At 43.3% G+C, this 27,002-nt stretch overlaps 1 protein-coding gene across 2 annotated transcripts in view; it reads left to right on the top strand.

The window, feature by feature from the left end:
* Positions 1–27,002, top strand: part of GXYLT2 (glucoside xylosyltransferase 2) — a gene marked incomplete at its 3' end in the record, with an annotated part of 111,529 nt that overhangs the window by 38,977 nt on the left and 45,550 nt on the right. For both annotated transcript variants that reach the window (XM_027775541.1, XM_027775542.1), the window contains 2 exon segments: positions 8,049–8,241; positions 25,411–25,542. In XM_027775541.1, coding sequence (XP_027631342.1) covers positions 8,152–8,241; positions 25,411–25,542 — 222 coding nt within the window.

The following is a 27,002-nucleotide window of genomic DNA, read 5'->3' as shown; positions in this document are numbered from 1 at the left end:
TCACTGCTAGAAATTGTTAGTAATAACACAAAAAGAAGGTAACTGTCAAATTAAATACTAAGACAACTGAACAATGTTGTCGTTTCTGGCTTGGTACTCTTGCCTGCTGAAGGTTCTGCACCTGAGATCTGCTGTCTTTTAAACAGAAAGGGAGGATTAAGCCAAATTAGAAAGGTATTGGGCCAGCCAGTGGCATGGTGGCTCAGGTGGCTGTATCCCACATGGCCAACTGCACAATTCGAGTCCCAAACCTGGCGGATCGAGAAAACATACTGGACATGTGTGCATGTGTAATCTAAATTTTGAAAGGCCATTCCCCCAGGGCATGGGGGGGGGTACTTTCTCATTTTCGCTTCCTCTCTGTCTCTTTCTGGCAAGCACATATACAGAAAATTTTAAATAAAAAGAGGGGGGTGTTTAAGGCATATTATCATCAAGCTGAAACTTTCTTACTGACATTGTTGGAAAAGAACTGAAGATAGATTAAGTTTCTCACCATGTGGCTCAGTGTTATTTGACACGGTGTCTAAATGTTAACTATCACACATCATACAACCCTTTGGAATCAGGCACTATGCCTTCTGTAATCCCATTCATCTTGGTTCAGGGATCAGTTGGTCCAAGTAACTCAGAGGTGGTCAAGGATGTTTGTTATACTTTTTGTTTTCTTCTCAGGGCCTGATGTTTTCCTAGGTAACTCTTGGGTGAATTTGAGAAATTAGACCAACTCTGGGGGTGGTAGTAATGCACCGCTCAAGAGAAATTAGATCCCACGTGGCAACTGTAGTTTGTAACCCTAGCCTCTTCATCCTGAAATATGCTGGGCATGTGTGTAAGTGCCCAGGGTCCAATGGGCTGGAGGACTTGAGGACTGGACGAAGAGCAAGACAGATGAGACCCTCCACAGGTCTGGCCTTGCTTAACCATTCCCCATGCAGAGTGCTTTCTAACCCTCTCCCCCTCTCTCTGACTCTCTGGTAAGCATACATGCCCTCTGGCATAAATAAATAAATAAATAAATGAATGAATGAATGAATGAATGAATACAAAGATAGTTATTTGTTGAAGGCCTCTCTGTCTTCTCTCGTGGACAAGGAAACAGCCGTACAGAGAGCCAGGACAGAACATTCTTCTGAGGACACAATTTGCACAAAGGTTCAGGTAGGAATATAGATTGGGTGTCTCAGATAAAAGGAGAAGGGAGTGGGTGTGGAGGTCACAAAACTAAAGACTCAGGAAGTGGAAGCTTCTGTCAAGTAGCAGCGAAGTCTCTGAGATGACAGGAGTTGGGATGGGGAGGAATATGGGAGCAGGAGCTAAACTCCTCAGAAAATAAAAGGGAATACCTGGGAAGTTGAGAGAGGACACCAACAAGGACAGGGAGAAGAGGAAGAGCTTCATGACACAAACTTCACTCTCAAGACACATCTGCATGTGACAGTGAGGAGCAAGGAGGACCCCAGCCCCATTTACTGTCCAAAAGCCCCTGAAGCAAGGGAGATCTGCTGGGGAGGAGGCATCGTCCTGAAGCAGCCACACTTGAATTAAGGCGGGAGGTGAAGGGAATACTCGGAGCAAAGGCTGAGAATGGAGGGGGTGTTCCCAAGAGCATGGGGGAGCAGTCTGGGGGAGAGAGGAGAGGTGAAAGGTCAGCACAGGTAATTAGTTCCTGACTATAGCTGAACCATGGGTGGCGAGCAGTACCAGACTCACAGTCAGAATCTGTGGGGTGGGCGCCTACATATTAACAACACTGCACATGCTTATGCCACTGCGTGGCCAGGTGCGGAATCCCTGCCCTATGAGATGAGTGGCTTCTCTTCTAGCCATAATGCTGGAAGAACACTGAGAATTTGGATCAGGGTCCTATCAGTGAACAAGGATAGAATGGATTCAGTGGGCATCTCAAAGAGCAAATTGGATAAATAGGACAGCAGGAGGTGTCTAAGATAATTAAAAACAATTTTAGGACCTGTGTTAGGACCGTTTTTGTGGTTGATTAGTTATAAGTTTGTTTCAAGCCAGCTTAAGCCAAGGGGACTTTATTGGCTTAATGGCTAGTCCAGAATTTGGGTCAAGTGCATCTGGATGCAGGTACTGTCCCCAGCGCTCTACCCACTTCCAGCTCTGCTTTCTTCTGCGTTGTTGATTTCCATTCAGGCTCTACCAGTGTGGTGGCTCATATGGGTGCCATCAGCTCCAGCCTTAGCAACAGATCTCAAAAAATCCTTGACAGGCCCAGCTGTGGTGGTGCACAGGTGGTGCCACTGATTGAGACGGGAAGCCACGTGGGAGGCCCTTGCGCCTTGGCCAGCCCAACAGGCCAGGCACAGTTGCATGTGTCTGTACTCCTAGCCAATGGAGAGGCTGGGGCAGGAGGATCATGAAGTAATGAGACCCTGTCAAAAGTACCTGTTTCTTTCTCTCTCTCTCTTTCCCCCTCTCCCACCTCTCTGTCTCTCATAAAAGGAAAAAACTAATCCTGGACAGTACATGTCTGCTGAAGCCCCCATTCATGAAGTATAAATGAGAACATAATCATCTGACAGAGCAGTGCTGGAGTTCCCCATCATCCATCCTCCGCCCAACCCAGTAGTTGGAGGGTTAAGAAGTCCTAGGTTCCTAGGCCAGCCTCCCCTGGATTCTCTTGGGTGACATTCGAGAGGTTCTGAGTGTGCCTTTGGTAGGAGCTGGTGAAAGGCACACCATTTCAGTGCCCTTAAACTTTATTATTCATTGTGACCACACAACACACACGCTTATTACCTGAAGCCTGAGATTTCTAATGTAACATGAGCGGTAATAGAGGGGGACAGCAAAGGTCTCATTCAATCGCAACCAGTGATACTTGAACTGGCACAAAGAGAGGCCTTTATTTTTCTTTTTTAGTACCTGTCACCAGACACCATGAAAGATTGCAGTCCCTGGCCCCTGCTTATTACACCGTACAGGCCCAAACTGCTGAAGCCTGCAAAGAGAAGAGGTGGCTTGCTGTGCTGCGGAGATGTGCAAGCTTTTTTTCAATTTAAAAATTTTGTATTTGTCTAATAGTTTGGGGACACAAAAAAGTGCAGATAACAACAAAATGAACTTCTGTGTACCCACCACTCAGCTTAAGAATAAAATTTTAAGTCCCCAGAAATAACTACTATTCTGCATTTGATTTTTCCCCCTTTTTGCCAGAGAGAGAACCCCCAAGTGGGGTTTGATTGTGTTGCAGTCCCTTTTTCTCCATCTTTCCATCCCATCAGGATTTGGGGCATACACATACATGTGCCTCACATGATTTTCAAGCTGCTGAGGCTAGAATTTGAACCTTGATCCAGTTCCTTTAACCATTGTACTGCAGGGCCCTATTTGATATTCTTCATCCTCATGCATGCATTTTACTTTTATTACGTTTGCCTGTGAATAACACACAGTGCTGGCTTTCTTATTTTTAAGATTATTTAAATGACGGACCAGCAGATAGCATAGTGGTTACATCATTGGGCTCCCACATGGCTGACCAAGGTTCAAGACCTGAACTTGGTGGCTTAAAAATCACACTGGGCACATGTACAGAGGAGACTGGGAGGAGAGGGGATTGTGGTGTGGCTACTCCCACTGGAGGGGAGAGGCAATTTCTCACTTTCCCTCTTACTATCTCTGTCTCCAGTAAACACACTCACCCTAAGGCAAATCTCTTTTAAAAAGGTTTTTTTTTTTTTTTTTTTATCTAAATGATATTCTATTGTTATCGTTTTACAGACTGCTTTTTTTCCTCTCTGGTCTTAAATTGATAAACCATTCTAGTTTATTCTATTCTTAAAAATTTTTTCCAGAGGGGGGATCAGCAATTAGCGTAATGGCTATGTCACGGAACTCCCATGTAGCTGACCGTGGTTCGAGTCCCAGAACTCACGCCACTGGGTCTGGGACTCGAACCGCGGTCAGCTACATGGGAGTTCATTCTCCTCTCGAGATCTTGGGCATGCACAAGGCAATCTTGGGTGCATGTGTGTGTGTGCCAAAAATCCTGAATGGAGAGTGAAGTGGGGGAGAGAAGAAGAGTTCATGGTGTGACCATTCCCCATGGGAAGTGCTTTCTCACCTTCCCTTCCCCGCCACCTCTTTCTTTGGTGAGCGTACATTCCCTGTGGAAAAAAAAATTTTTTTTTCCACAGGGAATGTACGCTCACCAAAGAAAGAGGTGGCGGGGAAGGGAAGGTGAGAAAGCACTTCCCATGGGGAATGGTCACACCATGAACTCTTCTTCTCTCCCCCACTTCACTCTCCATTCAGGATTTTTGGCACACATGAGCACCCACCTGATGTGTTTCTCAAGCCACAGGGTCCAGGACTCAAACTGCACAATTGGCCACGTGGGAACCAGCCACCTTAACCACCATCCACAGGCTGGTCCAGTTTATGCTTTTCATGCTACATAGTATTCTACTTTTTATCTGTCTCAAATATATTCATGATTCGCCTTTGCATGGACAGTTTATTTCCAGTTTGTCATGTTCGTAAACAAAGCTGCTGTGACATTCTTATTGGGGTCTTGTAGAAACTTGCAAGGGTAGAACTGAAAGGGTGGAGAGCGTATGTCCATCTTCACCCCTGCCAAACGTTGTGGCCAAATGGCTCACCAAAGTGTTTCGACCAACATCTGCTGTCCCCACAGTGTCTGAGCTTTTCCCTGCCCCGTAACCACACTGAAGTTCAGTGTAGTCAAACATTTATTTTATTTTGTAATTTTTGCCAGTCTGAAAATAAAATTGAATCTCTTTATCATTTGAATATTTATTTCCCCGATTACTCAGTTTATTGGGAGAAGGCTTTTATGATGGGCCTGACAGCATACCCACAAAGCCAAGGAGGAGAACAGGCACTTGAGTCCTGCAGGTGTGGTCCTCAGACTCTCTGGGCACACCCTTCACTTCGCGCCATTACTCTGGCTGTCCCCTCTACTTGGAATGCTCGCTCTCTTACCTCCTTCAAGTCATTGGCAGCTCTCACCGTCTCAGAGAAGGTGACGTGGCACTTTCCTGACTTGGCACTGACAGTGCACCAGCCCATCAGCCACTCCTGGTACCCTGCTGAGCCATGTTTTTCCTTCATTACGCATGTCACTGTCCCGCCATCTGTGTTAGTTACTTAGCTACCGTCTTCTATAACTGTTATATATCCCTGTCTGTCCTTTATCTCCTGTAGATGTAGTTTCTGCAAGAGCAGGCATCTTGGTCTTTCACGTCTATCTTCCTAGGACACTGCCCAGCACATAAGTACTCAGTAAAGGATTTTTTAAAATCATAGAGAACATATGCATAGGTGCTTGCATGTGTTTGCAAGAGAGAGAGAGAAAGAGAGAGACACCTTCAGTAGGATCTTACCATGCTTCAGTCTCCTTTCCCAGCTCTCCAGCTCCTGAGGATCCTGGCCTTTCAAACCAAGCTGAGATCCACATTCACGGTTGGCCATATGGCTTCCAGCCTTACAGTCAACACTGTGCCACATGACTGGGCCTTCAGGAAATATCTGTTGATTAATCAATAGGCTCAGGCCAGTCAGTGGCATGGTGGTTAAAGCAGCTGGATCCCGCATGGCTGACAGCATGGTTCGAGTCCTGGACACAGCGACTTAAAAAACACACTGGCTGCATGTGCATTTATGTCCAAAATCCCAAACCAAGGGAGAAATGAAGAAGGGATTATAATGTGACCATTGCCTCAGAGGGGGAAGGGTGATTTCTCATTTTCCTTCTGTCTCTCTTTCCAGCAAGTGCACGCACCTTCTGGCAAATCAAATGTATATATTTATTTTTTAAAGTAAGCTGGTCTTGGTACCAGCAGATGGCATAATGGTTATGTCACTGGACTCCCATGTGGTCTACTGTGGTTTGAATCCCAGACCTGGTGGCTTAAAACTCACGCTGGCCCATATGTGCCCAAAATCCCAAGAGGAAAATGGAGGAGAAGGGATTGTGGCGTGGTCATCCCCTCCTGGAAGGTGATTTCTTGCTTTCTGTCTGTCTGTCTGTCTCTATCTCTCTGGTGAGTACACATGCCCTATAGCAAAAATCTCTCTCAAATAAATAAATAAATGAAAAAGCTGGGTTTAACTAAAAAAGAAGGTGGAAAAGTGCATTTCTGAATGAGCTGATGAGAATGGATGTATCAAGATCTCGAGCCAATGCAACATGATCTCATGGACTGGAAATGAAACAGAAAATGTGAATGTAAGTGTGACTGTGATTATGAATGGCCATCAATCCAGATTGGGAGTGCTGCAGACAGTTGCAAAAGATGTAAGTTGGAAGGACCAGCAGATGGCATAATGGTTATGTCTCTGGACATGTGGTCAACTATGGTTCAAGTCCCAGATCCAGCGGCTTAAAACTCACACCGGGTGCATGTGCATGCATGCCCAAAATCCCAAGAGGAGAATGGAAGAGAAGGGATTGCAGTGTGGCCATCCCCCTGGAGAGTGATTTTCTCACTCTCTGTCCCTCCATCTCTCTCTGTCTCTCCAGCGAGTGCATACACCCTATAACAAAAATCTCTTTAAAAAAGATGTAAGTTGGAGCCACAGTCTGGGCTTGACTTTGAGAGTAGTGGGGGAGCCCTTGCATGATTTTAACTCTGAGGATATCACGATCGTATTTGCATTTTAGAAGAGCATCACCCTGGCACCCATGAGGAGAAAGCCTGGGGTGTGGGGTAAAGATAGAGTGGAGGCAGGCGACAGTGACTGAGAGAAAATGGTGGCCACATGAGGTCATGGAAAGGGGGTGGAGAGAAGTTGACCATTTCCAGAGATACTTAGGACGTCTCTATTGTCTTTCCCTGTGATCCCCAAAGGAAGGAGAACCCAAATAACTCCACATCGGCACTTAGCTGAGCCATGAGTTTGTACTTCTCCTAAGCGTGCTCTTAAGTAATCAGAGTGGAAAGCTTTCCAAAGTGCTCCACCCACATCTTCAACTCCCCTCCTGGTGAAAGAAACCTGGAGCTAGCCTGCCATTATTCAACGGAGCAGCGAGTAATGGAGAGCAGGCTGATTGGACTCGAAGTTTTTGGAAGGAAGGTAGCATTCGACATCCAAGTTCCCCTGGTCTCCAAATCTTTTGTGCAAGTAAATTAGTTTCATTTGTCTCAGGGCACCTTTTCCAAGCCAACTTCTTCCAACTTGCCTGCAAATGTTTCTCAGTGGAGTGTTTGAGGCTTGGCTGCCTCTCCTTGTCTGGAACAGATCTCCTATTACTAGGAAATAGCTGGGTAATGATTCTGGACCCTTGGACCCTGCTCCCCTCTCAGCTGTTGGATCAGTATTTGATACCTTGATCATTTTCTGCTTAACCTGCCCCCTCTCCTGCCTGTTTCTCATTAATAGCAATTTCATACTGGAAGCTGAGTTTCATACCCACCACCTCACCAATCTTTGGCGAGACGGTTGGGATTAACACCTGTTTCTTCAAGACTCTCTGGAGATGGAATAGGGGCACATGTGTTGTTTTCTTTGCTCACCTCCCAGACTGGCAGGATTTTCCTTTGGTCCAGTGGTCACGCATTCCACCGCAACCTAAAAACATCCAGATGATGGGAATATCATGTTGCTTGTTTCACATGGGAAAGCCACAACCCACCCTCCACTTGTTCAAGCTGCACTCAAATCTAATTTCCACGGCCCTTGCGAGTGGGAGCGCCACAGCCCTTGTGTCAGCTGTTGAAGTTTAGCAATAGTATTTCCAAACACGGGCCAGGACGCAGCCAGCAGGCACTAGACAGCTGAGTGCTGGCAGAGAATGTCACAGACACCTATGGCAGTCCAAACAGTGACTCATCCCACTATTGCCAGGATAAATATGGGAATAAATGGTATTTTTCTCTAAGCAGGAAGAATTGTCAAAATGCTTATCACTTTATAAATTATAACAGATTGTGCCTGTTCATGTTTTGAAATGTTCCAACCATTCACTAGCTGGCTTTTTAAATTTTTTTTTTAGTTTTTTTTTTTTTTTTTTTTTAAGTTTAGTAATAGCTTTAACTTGTTTTTCTTTGTTATAGGAGGCCTGGAGAACCCAGAAGTTTCCAAGCAGTGCTGCCACGTGAGCTCTGGATCCACCTGGCTGTGGTGGCCTGTGGCAATCGGCTGGAGGAGACATTGGTCATGCTCAAGTCAGCTGTGCTGTTCAGCCACAGGAATATCCAGTTTCACATCTTCACTGAAGATTCCCTGCGGCCAGAGTTTGATAAGCAGGTGAATTTGGGAAAATTGTGATACAGTATTTACTAAGTGCCGACAGACTACTTTTGAGGAACTGCATGGACTACTCACTGATGTGTTTTGCTGCATGCTCAATTATGTGACCTTGAACTTAACCCTGAGCCTTACTTTTCTCTACAATATGGGGATGATTACAACTACCTCATAGAGATACTGTGAGGGCTTAATGAGATGATAGACTTAAGACACTTGACATTGGGCTCAATCCTCATTGGTGTTATTAACATCGTTCTCATTTGGGAGGTCAATGGCCTATTTTTATTTATTTTTGTGTACTTTTAAAATAACAAGAACTGAGCCAGCCAGTGGCTTGGTGGTTAAGAGGGCTGCATGCCACATGACTGACTGCACTATTTGAGTTCCAGACCCAGTGGCTTCAAAGACATGCTGGTCGTATGTCCATGAGTACCCAAAAGAAGGAAGAAATGAAGGAGAAGGAATTGTGGTGTGGCCATCCCCTCTAGGAGGGTGCTTCCTCACCTCCTCACTTTTTCTTTTTCTCCTTCTCTCTTTGCCTCTCTCTAACAAGCACTCTAGCTCTATAGCAAAAACTAAAAAAAAATAGTAATGTATGTTCATGGAAATAAATCCAATGATTATAGATAAAAGTACTCACTTCAATCCCATATAAGAAAATGATCAAAGTAACAATGTTGAGTGATCCTTCCATGTTTTTATATACATACATACAGGTGTGTGTATGTGTCTATTTGCTTGCATTTGTGTACATACCCGTATGTATAACCATAAACACATGTATTTATCCAGTTTAAAATGTCTTTCTTTTACATAATCAGGATTATACCCTCTGTGTTATTGTAGAACTTGCTTTTCTACACTTTAATCCATATTTATCAGCGCAGCTACTCTGACACAGTGGCGACACAAGGGCCCTGCAAAAGCTGGAAGCCACATGACTGAACAGGAGTTGAATCCCCAGGCACCCCCTGAAAACATGATGGGTGCATGCATGGGCACCCAAGATTTGTATTCTTGAAAGTCTTCTGTCGCAGTAAGTTCTTGAATGTGGCAAAGTAAGAGCCTGCTTTATTTTAGATCCACTGACCTATGTCAACAGTGCTGCATCCTGTCACCAAGCTACCATACTAATGAGAAGTGCCAAAAACAACAGCATGTTGGGCAGGGAGCAGCTAATAACAGAAAGCTAGGAAATGTGTTGTTTTCTAAGGAAAAAAATCACCTCGACATCGTTACCAAGAGCAGCCAGGGGAGCTTTGGAATTGATTGGAGATGTTTTGTAAACAATCCAAGTCAGAGGAAGGGAGAAGGGAAGAGGTTGGAACAGCATTCTTAGCTGCTCTGAAGCTGCAGCATAAGGGAAATGATGGTGATGTGTGGCATTTGTCAAGGGCTTATGACTTAATGATTTCGTCTTGTTTAATCCTCACAACAACCCTTTGAAGAAGATAACTTCATGTCCTCATCAATGACTTGCTCATGTGGGGCGTCAGGCCAAGTTTACTGGCTCAAACCTTCATGAAGTTGGGACCAGCAGTTAGCGTAATGGCTATGTCCCTGGACTCCCATGTAGTCAACCGCGGTTCAAGTCCCGGACCCGGTGGCTTAAACTCACGCCTGGCACGTGTGCGTGCATGCCCAAGATCCCAAGAGGACAATGGAGGAGAAGGGATTGTGGCATGGCCATACCCCCTGGGAGGTGATTTCTCACTTTCTATCTCTCTGTCTTTCTGGCGAGCACATGCGCCCTATAGCAAAAACCTCTCCAAAAAAAAAAAATCCTTCATGAAGTTCACCTTTATACCATATACCTTCTGAACGAGTAGACAGGAGACTCAGGTTCAAAACTGAGCTCCACTGTTTACTTGCTGTGTGATCTTGGGCCATTCTTTTGACCTTTTTGAGCCTCAGGTTTCCCATCTGCAACTTGTGATTAGCAGAATTGATAGAAAAGATGATGAATCTCTAATTGGGATAGGTCAGTCACCTATTGGGATAGGACGACTGTCACCCCCTCAACCTTTTGAAAGGCCTGAGTCAGAACAAGTTAGTTCACAGGTTCCAACCCTAAGTATGTGAGATAATATGTGAGGGCTTCAAAAAGTTCATGAAAAAAATTGAATTAAAGTATGAGTTTATTTTGGTGGAAAAAATTGTATAATCTATACATAATAGGATGTTCTAAAATTTGCCAGAAGGCACATGTGCTCCCCAGAGACACATAGAAAAACAGAGAGAAATGCGGAGGAAAAATCATCCCCCCTGGGGCATGACCACGCTGAAATCTCTTCTTCATTTCTCCTTCCTTTTGGGATTGTTGGGTGCACACACACACACACACACACACACACATACACACACATACACACACACATATGTGCTCATGGAGTGTTTTTCAAGTTAATAAATCCAGAGCTCAAACCATGTGGTCAGTCATGTGGGATCCAGCCCCTTAACCACCAGGCCACATGCTGGCTCTGCATAGTGTTTTTATAATATATATTCTTCATGAACTCTTGGAAGACCCCATGTAAATGTTTGTGGTTTTAAACTAGTAAATTTTGGAATAATTTGTTATAAGGCAATAGTTAACACATTTATGTATGCATGTATACATACAAAATATTATTGTACATACGTATACATATGTATGTATATATAAAAGAAAGTATTCTGAATGTAACATTGTGTGACGTCTGAGGTCATAAGGTCAGCATCTTCCTGGCTTTTTGTTGGGATGTCTGGCTTGGAACCTGACGTCATTGCTCAAAGAAGCCCAAACTAGCTTATATAGAGAGATCACATGGGGAGGTCCACACAGACAGGAACTGAAGCCCCCAGCAAAGAGCCAGCCTCAGCCATCAAAAATGTGAATGAATGAACTTTCCATTGATTCCACCACCACCACCACCCCATCCATCTTCAAGGCTTCCAGGTGGGGCCCCAGATGTCAAGAGCAGCATCAACCTGTCCCTTCTATGCCTTATCCAAATTCCTGATCCATGGAATCTGTGAGCATAACAACTAGTTGTTTTCTAATAGTAAGTTTTGGAGCAGTTTGTTGTGAGCCGTAGTAACTGGAACACTATAAATCACTGGCTAAGTTGTTTGGGAAAATTATTGTAGATGTCTGGAAGCTGGGCTGTATCCTAAACTGCCCAATTACTTTATCCCTTTGCTGATCATTTCCTTAAGTCTTTGTTAGACCAGTGAAGTTCAACTGAAGAAGGAACTCATAAAAGGATGTTAGAAATTAAGCAAGGCAGGGAACCAGCAGTTAGTGTAATGGCTATGTCGCTGGACTCCCACGTAGTCGACTGCGGTTCGTGTCCCGGACCCGGTGGCTTAAAACTCACGCCGGGCGCGTGTGCATGCGTGCCCAAGATCCCGAGAGGAGAATGGAGGAGAAGGGATTGCGGCGTGACCATCCCCCCTGGGGGGTGATTTCTCGCTTTCTGTCTCTATGTCTCTCTCTGTCTGTCTGGCGAGCGCACGCGCCCTACAGTGAAAATCTCTCAAAAAAAAAAAAAAGAAAAGAAATTAAGCAGGGCACATGATATCACCCCATTCTTTTCCATGCAGGAATTATGGTGCCAGTTTAGGTTTAAAACATTGACTCTTGGGACTGGCAGGTGGTGTGGTCATTAAGGGCACTGGACTCCCACATAGCCAACCACGGTTCAAGTCCCAGACCAGGCGACTTGCTTTCTCACTCTCTCTCTCTAATCAAATTTAAATAAATAAAGTTAAAAGAAAATAATTATTTTCTTTTAACTTTATTTATATTTGACCAGAGAGGGACAGAATGAGAGAGAGAGAGAGAGGGAGAGGAAAAGTGAGAAAGCAAGCTGCCGGGTCTGGGACTCAAACTGAGGTTGGCCATATGGGAGTGCAGTGCTCTTAACCACCACACCACCTGCCGGCCTCTAAAATAATTCTTAAAATAAAAAAATAGAGTTGGCTTTTATGTAAGTCATAGAGTTTCTCTCAGTCTCAGTTTTGTCATTTGACTCACAGGGAAAATAATATCCTACATATTGAAGAGGTGTAAATGTGAGGCTAGATCAGATAATATATTGGGTTGTCAGAAAAGTCATGAAGTATTTTTTTATGGTTTTCTTTGCAAAAATGTGTCGTGACTTTTCCGACAACCGAATATGTCTTCTTTGATTCCACAAAGACCCCTGGATTATCTCCTATATGTTGGGTACTTCATAAGTTTCAGGGAAAAAAAAAGAACAGCAGCAGTTTTTTCCTACCTAGCCACAGGCAGGGGCTGGTACAAAGGGGCGGGTGGCATCACTCTTCTCAGGGCTGTCAGTTCTAATTGACATCGGGACATATCCAGAGTGTCTTTGTCCTTTGCACGTTGCTATGACATAGTACCACAGACTGGGCAACTTATAGGGTATATGTTTTATTTCTCATAGTTCTGGAGGCTGGCAAATCCAAGATCAAGAGAGGGTCTTCTGTTGCTGGCAGAAGGCAAGAAAGCCAGACAGAGGAAGAAAGGAGGGAGAAGGAAAGAGAATGAGAGGGAGAGAGGAGGTTGAGCTCACTTTTGTAACAGTCAGTAATGAACCCACTCCTGAGTTAATGACATTAATCCATCCTGATCATAGATCCCTCCTGGCCTAATCACCTCCTTTTAAAGACCCCAGCTTTCCACGCTGTGATATTGGGGATTCCATTTTCAAAACATAAACTTTGGGAACAAATCCTACTCATAACAGAGCTTGTGGTAACTTCCTGGGAAGCACAGAGCCACATATTTTACCTCAGGGCAAAAACAACCCAAAATGGCAGTTGCCATCATGATTCCTCTGGAGGCTGCAGTAAGGGTGAATTTACTGGTGCTATTTACTATCTACACTGTAAATACTTAATATTTTAAAATTTGGTTTATTTTTGTCATCTCCCAACAGAGAAGCAGAAACTGCCAGCCAGTTTATTTCCTCACCTCTAGTGGCAGCCCAAGCATGTGACTTAGTTTGGTTAATCTGCTTCTGCTCCACTCAGAGTCAGGAAATCATGGGACCACATGTAAGGAAGGCTACCAATCCATTCTGATGACAGATGGGGCCAGTGGGATCATGACATCCAGTGACAGAGAAAGAGAAGGGGGGAGAGAGAGTTGCCGCTGGGGTGGGGGACTGTTCAGGGAAGAGCTGTCAACATGAGCTTCCTGAAGCAATGGTGAAGCCTTGGTACTTGTGACAAGGGCTAGGGCTCCCTCACCAGACAGGCTTGGAAGAGTTTCTGATGAACAGAAAAAACACAGATGCTACCTGTCTCTAACTCGAGGTGGGTCAGGGTATATTCCCTGTGCCAGGATCTCCAGCTCTCCTAGTGGTTCTTCTGAGCTATCCAGTATCCTTTATTAAATTCTTTTTGGCTTAAAGAGCCTGAATTGAGGACTTTGTTGGTCCTCTGGGTTAAGCTTCAGGTCTGTAAAAGCTCCCCCGCCACCAGCCAGGGTCCCCCCTTCCAGACTCCGGTGCTAGTCAGGACAGAAAGCATCCAGGCATTGGGGCTGGCAGGTGGCATGGTGATTAAGGGTGCTGGGCTCCCACATGGCCAACCACGGTTCAAGTCCTGGACCTGGCAGCTTGCTTTCTCACTTTACTTCTCTCTCTGTCTCTCTCTTACTCTGTCCCTCTCTGGTCAAATTTAAGTAAATAAAATAAAATAATTCTTTTTTTAAAAATAGAAAGTATCCAGGCATCTCCACCTCTGACTGTGTTGGCCCTCTGGGTTCAGCTTCATGACTATGAAGCCCCCACCCCAGCCAGGGTCCCCCCTTCCAGACCCCAGTGCTAGTCATGTAGGCAAGTGTCTCTCTCCCTCTTGTTCTCTGTTCCTTCTAACTTAAAAAAAAAAATTAGCTTTCTGCCTGGTTTGGTTTGTGTCTTTCTCTTGCAAATTTATCTCCACTTGCATGCTGGTGGGGTTTTCTATTTTTAACCCAATTTCATTACCTATGATGTGATTTCTGTTTTTTTCTCCTCTTTTTGTTCTAGTTCTTTACTTCTTTTTTCTTTGCCTTTTCTTCCTATTTCTTTTTCTTTCTTTTTCTTTTACCTTACTTTCCTGTTTTACCACTCACCCCTTACCCACTGGCTAGAGAAGACTAGGTGCAAAGTAGCTAAACATCTGAACATTATGAGTTTTAGATTCTTTGCACCTCACTGTAGTGGTTGCAAAAATAGTGAAATTCCCCTTCCTAAATCCAATGACAAAACTTCTCCTGTGATTTCTACCCTGGAGGACACAGTAGAAGGGAGAAAATACCACCAAACTATTTCACAGTAAGGGAAATACACAAGCTCACAGTCACAGAATCCTTCTCCAATAAATTAGCCAAAAGCGAATACATTACCAAATGGCTAAAAATCGGAGAAGAGCCTCAAGGATGAGAGAATCAAGTAATATATCTCCAGCAAGGGAACACTATAACTTGTCTCCAAGTAGGAAAAATTTAGAGGATATTACAGAAATGTCAGAAAAAGTGTTTAGACTATTTATGGTAATAAAATTCTATGAAATGCAAGAGAAAAGAGACATTGAGCTCCAAGAGATGAGGGAGTCCTTCCACAATATGGAAAAGAATTGGACACCATAAAAAACAATCACACAGAACTGTTAGATATGAAGGCTACAATACAGGAAATCAAAACCTTCCTCGAAAGTATTAAAAGCAGTTTAGACCATGCAGAAGATCAAATCTCAGGAGTAGAAGACAAAATCTTTGATCCAGAAAAAATTATCAGAAACACTGCAAAAACAGCCAAGAAAATTAAGGATAATATACGAGAAATAAGAGATACCATGAAACGCCCAAACATCCAAATAATTGGTATCCCAGAAGGTGAAGAAACTAATAAGGGCATTGATAATCTATTCCATGAAATGCTGGAAGAAAACTTTCCAAGTCTAGAGAGGCACTCAAACATCCACACCCAAGAAATACAAAGAATCCCAGTAGAATCAATCCGAGAAGATGTTCTCCATGGCACATCATAGCTAGATTGGCCAAAACCATATACAAAGACAAGATACTAAGAATGGCAAGAGAGAAATGTCAAATCACTTAAAAGGCTATCCCATCAGGCTAACACTGGATCTCTCACTGGATATAATAGAAGCAAGGAAAGAATGGGGAAATGTATTCAAAGTGTTAAATGAAAAACAATTCCAATCAAGAATACTATACCCAGCAAGATTATTCTTCATATGGGAAAAGAAGATAAAAATGTTCTTGGATAAACAAAACCTGAAAGAATTTATAACTCCAGACCAGCTCTTCAAGAAATTCTCAAAGGAGTACTATACCAAGAAAACTAAAGACAGACAGCAATAAGAGAACAACAAAAAAAACTGAGTATACGGCCAACTTAATGGTAGCAACAAGTCTGGAAATATTGATAATAATATCAAATGCTAATGGATTAAATTCTCCAATCAAGAGACACAGACTGGCTTAATAGATTAAAAAATCAGAAACACCATCTACTGCCTACAAGAAACTCATCTCATGGATAAAGACATACATAGACTAAAAGTGGAGGGCTGGAAAAGATATTCTATGCCAATGGAAACCAAAAAAGAGTGGGAGTCACTATACTGATTTCAGACAAAATAGGCCTTAAGACAAAAACCGTAAGAAGAGACAAACAAGGGCATTATATGGTAGTACAAGGACCAATTCACCAAGAAGATATAACACTTATAAATACCTATGCACTCAACTCAGGAGCACCCAGATATGTAAAGGAAAGACTGCTAGTTCTAAAAGGAGAGATAGACTGTAACACAATAATTGTTGGAGACCTCAATACCCCATTATCTCCTTTAGACAGATCAACAAGATAAAAAATAAGCAGAGATTCTGGACCTAAATAATACCATAAATTGCATGGACTTGATAGACATCTATAAAACTTGCTACAGGAAAAAAACACAAAATATATTTTTTTCTCACCTTCACATGATTCTTTCTCAAAGACTGACCACATGAATAGGGCACAAAACCAGCCTTTACAGATTCAAAGGCATAGAAACTATATCCAGCATCTTCTCTGACCATGATGGAATTAAACTTGATATTAATCTCAGGAAAAACCCTCAAAAATACACAAATACACAGAAAGTAAATAACCTACTTCTGAATGACTTCATGACTACTACTGAAGAAATTAAGACTGAAATCAAAAGATTCATGGAAACAAATGATAATGAGTACACAAGTTTTCATAATTATGGGACACTGCAAAAGTAATCAAGAGCTGCATTTAAATAGGACTATGAACTTTCAAAGGACACAGGTCATGTCTCTGTTAGTATTAATAGTTTTGTACTGTTTTTATTTGTTTTTTTTGTTGTTGTTGTTGCTGCTGTGGTGGTTTTGTGAGGATCTAGGAAAAATAACCTAGAGAAAGCTGAAGCACATAACGTTGGCATTAGATTTCTCCTGTGTTATTTCATAGAAAAAGAGATGAGTGGGAAGGAAGTTTTATTCTGTGCAAGGAACTTCTTTTGAAAATACTTGGTTTTTCACTTCTCGGGGAGGCAGCTAAGGCTGGACAAGCCACTTTCAAGGAAGTATCAGAGGACTCAGGTAAAGGTAAGGAGCAGACTTGTGCTTTCATTGCATGGCTGTGGTCTTACCTTCACGGTTCTCATTAGAAGTTTCCTTCTTTTACATTTGGCACCTGATGACTCTGGCATTGGGCATGGTCATGTAACATGAAGTGTAGTGACAGGGATGTGTATCACCTTTTTTTTTTTTTTTGGACATGGTCTTGCTACATTGCTGTCTCTCTGACTCAGCCTCCTGAGTCCAAAGTAGCTGGGGCCACAGGTGCATGTCACCATGCCTGTTTTTTTAGGGTAGGCCAAAAATGAAACCAGGCCTCCCACATGGCTTCTGCTTGCTGAGCAACAGGAACTACCAGCACACGCCATCATGCCATCATGGCCGGGATTGATATGCATCACTTATAATCTAAAATGTGTCACTTTGGGGTAAAGCTTTTTTTTTCTTTTTTTTAAGAGGTTTTTGCCATATGGCATATGCACTTGCTGGAGAGAGAGAAACAGGACAGTGAGAGGGAAAGTGAGAAATCGCCCCTCCCCCCCAGTGGAATGCCCACGCCGTAATCCCTTCTCCATTCTCCTCCTGGGATCTTGGGCATGCATGCAAATGCCCTGATTTTCAAGCCACAGACTCTGGGACTCAAGCCACTTTCAGCCATGTGCGAGTCCAGTGACAGGACCACTACACCATCTGCTGGCTCCTTGGGTGAAGCTTTTAATATCTCGTGTGTGGGGACCATCAGATGGCCTAATAGTTACATCGCTAGACTCCCACATAGTCGACCTCGGTTTGAGTTCTAGACCCAGCTGCTTAAAACTCTTTGTCTCTCTCTGTCTCTCTGGTGGGTACATGCACCCTATAGCAAAAATCTCTCTGAAAAAAAAAAAAAGATCTAGTGTGTGTTTTGTGTGCCACTTTCCCTTTTCATGCTTGGTGTTCATTGACATGGGAGTTGAGGCAGAGCCTCCATCAGTGTAGCCCTGGAGGGAGAATTGAGCAGAGCCTCTTTACCAACAACCTGGGTATGTAGTAGGAGTAAGAAATTAACTTTTTTTTTGGAGAGGTTTTTGCTATAGGGTGCATGTGCTCACCAGAAAGAGAGAGACAGAACGCTAGAAATCACCCCCCAGGGGGATGGCCACGCCACAATCCCTTCTCCTCCATTCTCCTCTCGGGATCTTGGGCACATGTGCACACGCGCCTGGCATGAGTTTAGCCACTGAGTCTGGGACTCGAACCGCAGTTGACTACATGGGAGTTCAGCAACAGAGCCAGTACGCTAACTGCTGGTCCCAGAAATTAACGTGTTTTTAAAATGGAATAAGCAGGGCCAGCAGGTGGAAAGATGCTGGACTCCCATGTGACCAACCACAGTTTGAGTCCCAGACCTGGCAGCTTGCTTTCTCACTTTTCCTTTCTCTCTCTCTGTCTCTGGTCAAATTAAAAAAAATAATTAATTAATTAAAAAATTAGATAAACCGTTTAAAAAATGAAATAAGCTTTTGAAATAAACTTTGAGATTTAGGGGGTGCTATGGTTTGAATAATACTTTGTCCCCTAAAGGTTCATGTTTTAGAATTTGGTCTTAGTGGGCTTGATTGGATGTCCCCCAAGGGTTCATGTGCTGGGGATCCATTATATAACAAAAGAGTTCAATGAAAATTTAATCCCTTCATGCTGTTCCAGGGTGTGGCCTGAGTGTGATAATGTCATTAAGGTGGGGCCCCTATGATTGAGGTCTTGTGAGTAGATAAGCAGAGAGAATGAGACTGGAATGAGACACAGAATCTGATGCACAGCCTCTCTACTCAGTAGCCTGTTCTATGCTGTAGGCCAGGCTTTTGCTTTTAGACTTTCAAGCCATCAGAATCGTGAGTCAGAATAAACCACTATTCTCCTCTCTGTCCCTTTTTTGGTTTTAGCTATAGGCATGTGTGCTCATCAGAGAGACACACAGAGAAAGAGAGAGAGGGAAAGTGAGAAATCACCCCACAGGGAAGATGGCCACATCACACTCTTCTCTTCTTCCTTCTCTCTTGGGATTTTGGGCATGTACGCACATGTGCCTGGTGTGATTTTTAAGCCACCAGGTCCAGGATTCAAACCACACAGTTGGTCTTGTGGAATCCAGCCACCTTAACCTCCACACCACCTGTTGGCTCCCACCATTCTCTTAAATTCACCCAGTTTCTGATATTTCTGTTAACAATATAATAATAAACTAAGACATGGGGTTATTTGTTACCATGCCAAAATTTAGTTTATCCTGACTGATGCTATTGAGCTTTAATGGTCTGTCATTGTGGGCCAACTAATTCCTAATGAAGGCAATGGGATAAATTCAAGAGTCTAAAACTTTCCTATTCTATAACATTTGTAAATGTTCAAAAATATTTTTTAAAACCTGGAAAGAGTAAATGAACCTTCAAGAAAGGAGAAGTGATCTCCTGAGGTAAAGAATAAGTAGAGAGAGGGCAGCCTGTGGCCTGGTGGTTAAGGCTGCAGGATTTCACATGGCTGACTACACAGTTCAAGTCCTGGACCTGGCAGCTTGGGAAGCACACCAGATGCATGCATGTGTGTGCCCAGAATCCCAAGAGGAGAATGGAGGAGAAGGGACTGCAGCATAACCATTCCCCTGGGAGGTGCTTTGTCACTTTCTCTCTCTCTCTCTCTCTCTCTCTCTGTCTCTCTCTCTCTCTCTCTCTCTGTCTATGCACATACCCTTTAGCAAAAAAAAAAAAGAGGCGGGAGCACAAGACTGGTAGGTAAGAGAGCATAGACACCATTGGATACATCCAGGGCCTGTACTGATGATGAGAGGACCTGAGAACTAGACACAAAGCCTTCAGCAGACATGGTGTAAATAGAGGACACTGCTCATCAAGCTGGGACCCAAGAAGGGCTACCCTCTCAGGGAGAAGAAGTACCAAATAAAAAATTGAAAAGAACTCCCATAGAAACAAAAATATTTTCCCTTGGAGTAAAAAAAAATTTTTTTACTATTTTAAGTCTTTTCTCTTTGTGACCATTGTATTCCTCAAATGGGTTTGGGATTTGAAACTAAAGTATCTGTGAGATCTTTTTAAAAATATATATGCTGAGAATTGTAATTTAAAGCCAACCCTAGTATCTCCTGTGCCTCTGGGCCTCCCATTCCCAGAAGCAAACACAAATCCTTCTTGGAGGGTCTAACTCTCCAACTCAGGCATCAAAGAATTTCTGCAGATGGAGTTCCTATAAATAGACTCAGGATCACAAAATCACCAAACACATAAGGAAAGAAGCACCAGGAGACACAGCAGAAAGAACAAAAACCTCAGCTATTGGGCTTATCAAATACAGATACAGTGTGTTTAAAGAAATGAAAGGAAATGTGACTAAGCAAATTTGGAATAAAAGAACAAGGACAGGGACTGGCCCCCCTAGGACAGTGGTTAGGCCCTGTACATAGGGAGCTGGATCCCACATGACTGACTTCAGTTTGAATCCCAGCCCTGGCAGCTTGAAAAACATGCTAAGTGCATGTACATGCATGCCCAAATCCTGACAGGATGGAGAAATGGAGGAAAAAGGATTGCGCCATTACCAGGGCTCTAGTCGGGGGTGCTTTTGCCCTCCCTCCCTCTCTCTGACACATGAGCATATGTGCCTTCTGACAATGGTGGAAAAAAAGAAGGCAAACCTTTGAAAAGGAACTATAATTGGGAGCCAGTGGTGTAGTAGTTGGGGCAGCTAGATCCAAAGTGAATTTCTTTGCAGTTCGAGTCCCAGAGCCAGCAGCCTGAGAAACACACCAGGCATGTGTGTATGCATGCCAAAAGTCTCAAGAGGAGAAGGGAGAAGGGGGGATTGTAGCGTGGCCAGCCACTCTTGGGGTGCTCTCTCATTTTCCCTCTCTTTTGTCTTTCTCCAGTGAACATACACACCTTATAGCAAATTTAAGAAAGAAAGAAGAAAGGAAGGAAAGAAAGGAAAAAACTATAATCAATAAAATAAAAAACTTAGTGAAAGATGGGGCCAGCAGGTGGCATGGTGATTAAGGGCACTGGACTACCCCCACATGGCCAACTGTGGTTCGAGTCCCAGACCTGGTGGCTTGCTTTCTCATTTTCTCTCTCTCTTTCTGTCTCTCTCCCTTTCTCTCTCATACACACATACTCACTCTGTCCCTCTCTGGTCAAATTAAAATAAATAAATAAGTAAAGTTTTTTTAAAAAATGCTTAGTGAAAGAGTATTTAGCCACCAAACTGACAAAGGTCTGCAGGATGTTCTGATTAACCTTTAGAGGGACCAGACACAGATAGATACCACCTGGATCAATGAAAGTTCACATTTCTTAAAGATAAAGAAGTCAACTTAATCAAGTGTGTAGCTGGAAAAGCAGTAGTGTTGTCCAGTAACAGAACGTAAGGCTAGCCCAGGGTGAAGCAAGCCAGGCACCTATGTTTAGAAACCTGAGAGTGAAGGCCTTCTTAAATTTTGCACCCAAGACACCTTGCTTGCCTCGCGTAGTCCCAGCCCTGACATACAGTTGCAGATAATAAATCTAAATGAGAAGGAGACATATCAGACTTTCTGGAATATCAGCTATTCCTCTCCAAGCCCAATTACTGTTATAAAGAATTATTCTATTTAACTTTATTTATCTTATTATTGTTTTCCAGTTTTGATCAGAGAGAGACAGAGAAAGGGAAGGAAAATGAGAAAGCAAGCTACCAGGTCCAGGACTTGAACTGTGGTCGTCCATGTGGAATCTAGCGCCTTTAACCACCACGCCACCTGCCAACCCCTCCAAGCCCAATGTTATATGTAGCATTTGGGGCAGTTCTGCATGTTGGTGAGTCTGGATTGTGCCAGGGAGCACCTCATATGAGAGGATGGAGAAATGGAGGAAAAAGGATTGCGCCATTACCAGGGCTCTAGTCGGGGGTGCTTTTGCCCTCCCTCCCTCTCTCTGACACATGAGCATATGTGCCTTCTGACAATGGTGGAAAAAAAGAAGGCAAACCTTTGAAAAGGAACTATAATTGGGAGCCAGTGGTGTAGTAGTTGGGGCAGCTAGATCCAAAGTGAATTTCTTTGCAGTTCGAGTCCCAGAGCCAGCAGCCTGAGAAACACACCAGGCATGTGTGTATGCATGCCAAAAGTCTCAAGAGGAGAAGGGAGAAGGGGGGATTGTAGCGTGGCCAGCCACTCTTGGGGTGCTCTCTCATTTTCCCTCTCTTTTGTCTTTCTCCAGTGAACATACACACCTTATAGCAAATTTAAGAAAGAAAGAAGAAAGGAAGGAAAGAAAGGAAAAAACTATAATCAATAAAATAAAAAACTTAGTGAAAGATGGGGCCAGCAGGTGGCATGGTGATTAAGGGCACTGGACTACCCCCACATGGCCAACTGTGGTTCGAGTCCCAGACCTGGTGGCTTGCTTTCTCATTTTCTCTCTCTCTTTCTGTCTCTCTCCCTTTCTCTCTCATACACACATACTCACTCTGTCCCTCTCTGGTCAAATTAAAATAAATAAATAAGTAAAGTTTTTTTAAAAAATGCTTAGTGAAAGAGTATTTAGCCACCAAACTGACAAAGGTCTGCAGGATGTTCTGATTAACCTTTAGAGGGACCAGACACAGATAGATACCACCTGGATCAATGAAAGTTCACATTTCTTAAAGATAAAGAAGTCAACTTAATCAAGTGTGTAGCTGGAAAAGCAGTAGTGTTGTCCAGTAACAGAACGTAAGGCTAGCCCAGGGTGAAGCAAGCCAGGCACCTATGTTTAGAAACCTGAGAGTGAAGGCCTTCTTAAATTTTGCACCCAAGACACCTTGCTTGCCTCGCGTAGTCCCAGCCCTGACATACAGTTGCAGATAATAAATCTAAATGAGAAGGAGACATATCAGACTTTCTGGAATATCAGCTATTCCTCTCCAAGCCCAATTACTGTTATAAAGAATTATTCTATTTAACTTTATTTATCTTATTATTGTTTTCCAGTTTTGATCAGAGAGAGACAGAGAAAGGGAAGGAAAATGAGAAAGCAAGCTACCAGGTCCAGGACTTGAACTGTGGTCGTCCATGTGGAATCTAGCGCCTTTAACCACCACGCCACCTGCCAACCCCTCCAAGCCCAATGTTATATGTAGCATTTGGGGCAGTTCTGCATGTTGGTGAGTCTGGATTGTGCCAGGGAGCACCTCATATGAGACAAAAGGCATCTCAATTGCCCTGATGGCACACAAAATCCAGTATTGCTTCAGAATGGTGTACTGTGCAGAGTGCGTGGTACAGAATACTCCCAAACTCTGTGGGCGTTTATCACCTTCAGCTGCTCCAGACTGTGATCCAAGTACTTCCATGAATTTAGAACTGCAAAATTCAGTCAGAACAAGGGTTAGACATCCTAGGCATTTCTAGGAGATATGATAACAGGCTATACACGAGCTTTTAGGCTTATGTGAAAAATGTTAGTAGTCAAAAGAGCAAAAGAAGTACTCGTGAGCTGAAAGATGTTACACAGAATGGAGTATGGGGACATAAAGAGATAGAAAACACGGGAACCAGCAGTTAGCATAATGGCTATGTCGCTGGACTCCACGTAGTCAACCGCAGTTCACGTCCCGGACCCGGTGGCTTAAAACTCACGCCGGGCACATGTGCGTCCGTGCCCAAGATCCCGAGAGGAGAATGGAGGAGAAGGGATTGTGGCGTGACCATCCCCATCTGGGGGGTGATTTCTCGCTTTCTGTCTCTCTGTCTCTATCTGTCTGGCAAGCGCACGCGCCCTATAGCAAAAAAAAACTCAAAAAAAAAAAAAAAAAGAGATGGAAAACACTAAATAAGGTTTAAGGTTTGTGAAGAAGGAGCCAGGCACTGGACTCCCACATGCTCAACTACAATTCAAGTCCTGGACCTGGAAGCTTGCTTTCTCACTTTTCTCCTCTCTCTCTGGCAAGCTCATGTGTCCTATAGCAAATTAAAAAATAATAATAAGTTGAATAGTTATTTTTTAAAAAGTTCTAAAGAATATGGAAATATAAACTTAGAAAATGAAACTTCCACCTCTTCTAGCAGCACTTACTTCTAATAATTTGGTACATATCCATCCAGATTTTTCTGCCTGTAAAATATGTGAATGTATTTTTCCTGTAAGACAGCATATTATAAATATTTTTGTGCACTTTTTCTAAAATATAACTATATATCATAATCATTTTTCCATGTTGGGACCAGCAGTTAGCATAATGGCTATATTGCTGAACTCCCATGTAGTTGACTGTGGTTCGATTCCTGGACCCGGTGGCTTAAACTTATGCTGGGCACGTGTGTGTGCGTGCCCAAGATCCCGAGAGGAGAAAAGAGGAGAAGGGATTGTGGCGTGGCCATCCCCCTTGGGGGGGTGATTTCTTGCTTTCTGTTCTCTGTCTGTCTCTGCTTTTCTGGCGAGCACACGTGCCCTGTAGCAAAAACCTCTCAAAAAATTTTTTTGCCATGTTAATAAATACAGATCTACTTTATTCTAACTGCATAGTAAATTTACAGTTCTATCATTCTTAAGTTCTTCTATATCTTATAATCAGATATTTAAATTCTTCCCAATTTTATTATTACAAAGTTGTTATTACAAACTTATTACAAACTTGGTGAAAGTCCTTGTACTTTTGTCTTTTGGAGGAGGGTGGTTGTTACCAATTTCCAAATTGACCTTTTTTTTTTTTTTTTTTTTTGGAGAGGTTTTTTACGCTATAGGGTGCGTGCGCTCGCCAGACAGAGAGAGACATAGAGACAGAAAGCGAGAAATCACCCCCCATGGGGGATGGTCACGCCGCATTCCCTTCTCCTCCATTCTCCTCTCGGGATCTTGGGCACGCACACACACGCGCCCGGCATGAGTTTTAAGCCACCGGTTCCGGGACGAGAACCGCGGTCAACTACATGGGAGTCCAGCAACATAGCCATTACGCTAACTGCTGGTTTCCCCCAAATTGTCCTTTTATAAGTTTGTTCAAATTTATATTTTCCCTCCTCCACCCCACCAAAAAAAACCTAAATTCCCTGAACCAGCCAGTGGTGTGGTAATTAAGGCAGCTTGATCCCACATGGCTGACTGCAATTCAAGTCCCAAATCCAGTGGCTTGAAAAACACACTGGTAGCATATGCATACATGCCCAAAATCCCCAGAGGAGAATGGAAGAGAAGGGATTGCTTTGTGACCATCCTCCCAGGGAGGTGCTTTCTCACTATCCCTCTTTTTTTCTTGTTGTCTCTGTCTCTCTCTGGTGAGCAGATGTGCCCTACTGCAAATTAAAAGAAAAAGATTATATTCCCCAAAGAAATATTTATGTGCCAGTTGCCCAACATCTTGCCGACTTCAAATGTTATTTTTTAAAATCCTAGCAATTTTAATAGGAGAAAATGGGCTTTCAAGGGACATTAATAGTGATGATGAAGTTAGACTTTCTATATAAGTTTCCTGGATAATTTCCATTTGACTATCCAGAAGTTTTACAAGTGTTTGCCATATGTAGGGGATCTAATCACCCTTTCCTTGACTTCCATGTTTTTCAGTTACGAAAGTGGCCTGATTCATATACAAAGAAGTTTGAGCACAGAATTTACCCCATCACATTTTCTGTTGGAAACCCACAGGAATGGAAGAAATTATTCAAACCCTGTGCTGCCCAGAGGCTCTTTCTTCCGGTAGGAACACCTGTTTTTAATAAGGTGTAACTTGGGAGAGGCTTGCTCTTGGACACATGGTGAAATTCTTTGGTATGGATTTAACTTACAGCTGAAAATGTGTTTTTACTGAATGCTGTAGCTGATGGTCTCATTCTGCAATGTAGAAAAAGAGGATGTTGGGACCAGCAGTTGGCGTAATGGCTATGTCGCTGGACTCCCATGTAGTCGACCGCAGTTTGAGTCCCAGACCCGGTGGCTTAAACTCAAGCTGGGTGCGTGTGCGTGCGTGCCCAAGATCCCGAGAGGAGAATGGAGGAGAAGGGATTGCAGCGTGGCCATACCCCTGGGGGGTGATTTCTTGCTTTCTATCTCTCTGTCTCTCTCTGTCTTTCTGGTGAGCACACACGCCCTATAGCAAAAATCTCTCCAAAAAAAAGAAGGAAAAAAAAAAAAGAGAATGTTTCTAGAGGTTGTCTTCCATAAAAACACATGTTTTATCTTATGGGTCTTTGTGACTAGGGCTCCACCTATACTAACTATATGGGACACAAAAATTCCCCCAACTTCTCTAAGCCTCAATTGCCCATGGGCTTTGCATATAATTTTCCCCTGAAAAATATTAGTTTTGGTGATTATTATTTCTTTGATTACAGTAACAACTACTAGATGTGGCCAAGCTAGTACATAATTCAGACAGGGTCTAGAGTTCTGGTTCAGCCTTTCATTTTTTTTTTTTTAAAGAATTATTTTTATTTATCTTTATTTGCTTGTTTTTTGTTTGTTTATATTAATTTGACCAGGGAGGGGATAAAGTGAAAAAGAGAGAGAGAAAGTGAGAAAACTAGCCTCCAGGTCGGGGACTCAAACTGCAGTCAGCCATGTGGGAGTCCAGTGCCCTTAACCACCATGCCACCTGCTGGCCCTCAGTTTTGATATTTTAATTACCTGTTTTTTGTTTCCTTTTAAAATCTATTTGTTTATCTTTTCTGAGAGAGAAAGGAGAGACAGGTCCCTTCAACAGGCCCCCCACACCATGATCTACCTCCAATCTCTGATAGCCTCGCCATAGCACATGTGCTCATGCCTGGTGTACACAGGGAGGCCTCAGGATGTGAACCTAAGATCCTCCCATGTGGGTCCAGTGTCACAAAACCTTGCTTCACTCCTATGCTACTATCTAGCTGTTTCTTTAAATACAATCCTTGGGATCAGCAGATGGCATAATGGTTATGTCTCTGGATTCCCACATGGCTGACCTCAGTTCAAGACCTGGAACCACTGGCCTGAAACTCACACCCAGCACATGTGCATGCATATCCAAAATCCCAAGAGGGGAGTGGGGTGAGTTTTCACTTTCTGTCTCTGTCTCCAGTGAACACACATATCCTATAGTAAAAATTTCTCTTAAAAAAAAAAAAATCCTGGGGGACCAGCAGTTGGCATAATGGCTGTGTCACTGGACTCCCATGTAGTCGCCC

This window comes from Tupaia chinensis, unplaced genomic scaffold (assembly GCF_000334495.1).
Source record: "Tupaia chinensis unplaced genomic scaffold, TupChi_1.0 Scaffold000570_1, whole genome shotgun sequence".
Taxonomy (NCBI): Eukaryota; Metazoa; Chordata; class Mammalia; order Scandentia; family Tupaiidae; genus Tupaia; species Tupaia belangeri.
This window is presented reverse-complemented; position numbering and strand designations above follow the sequence as displayed.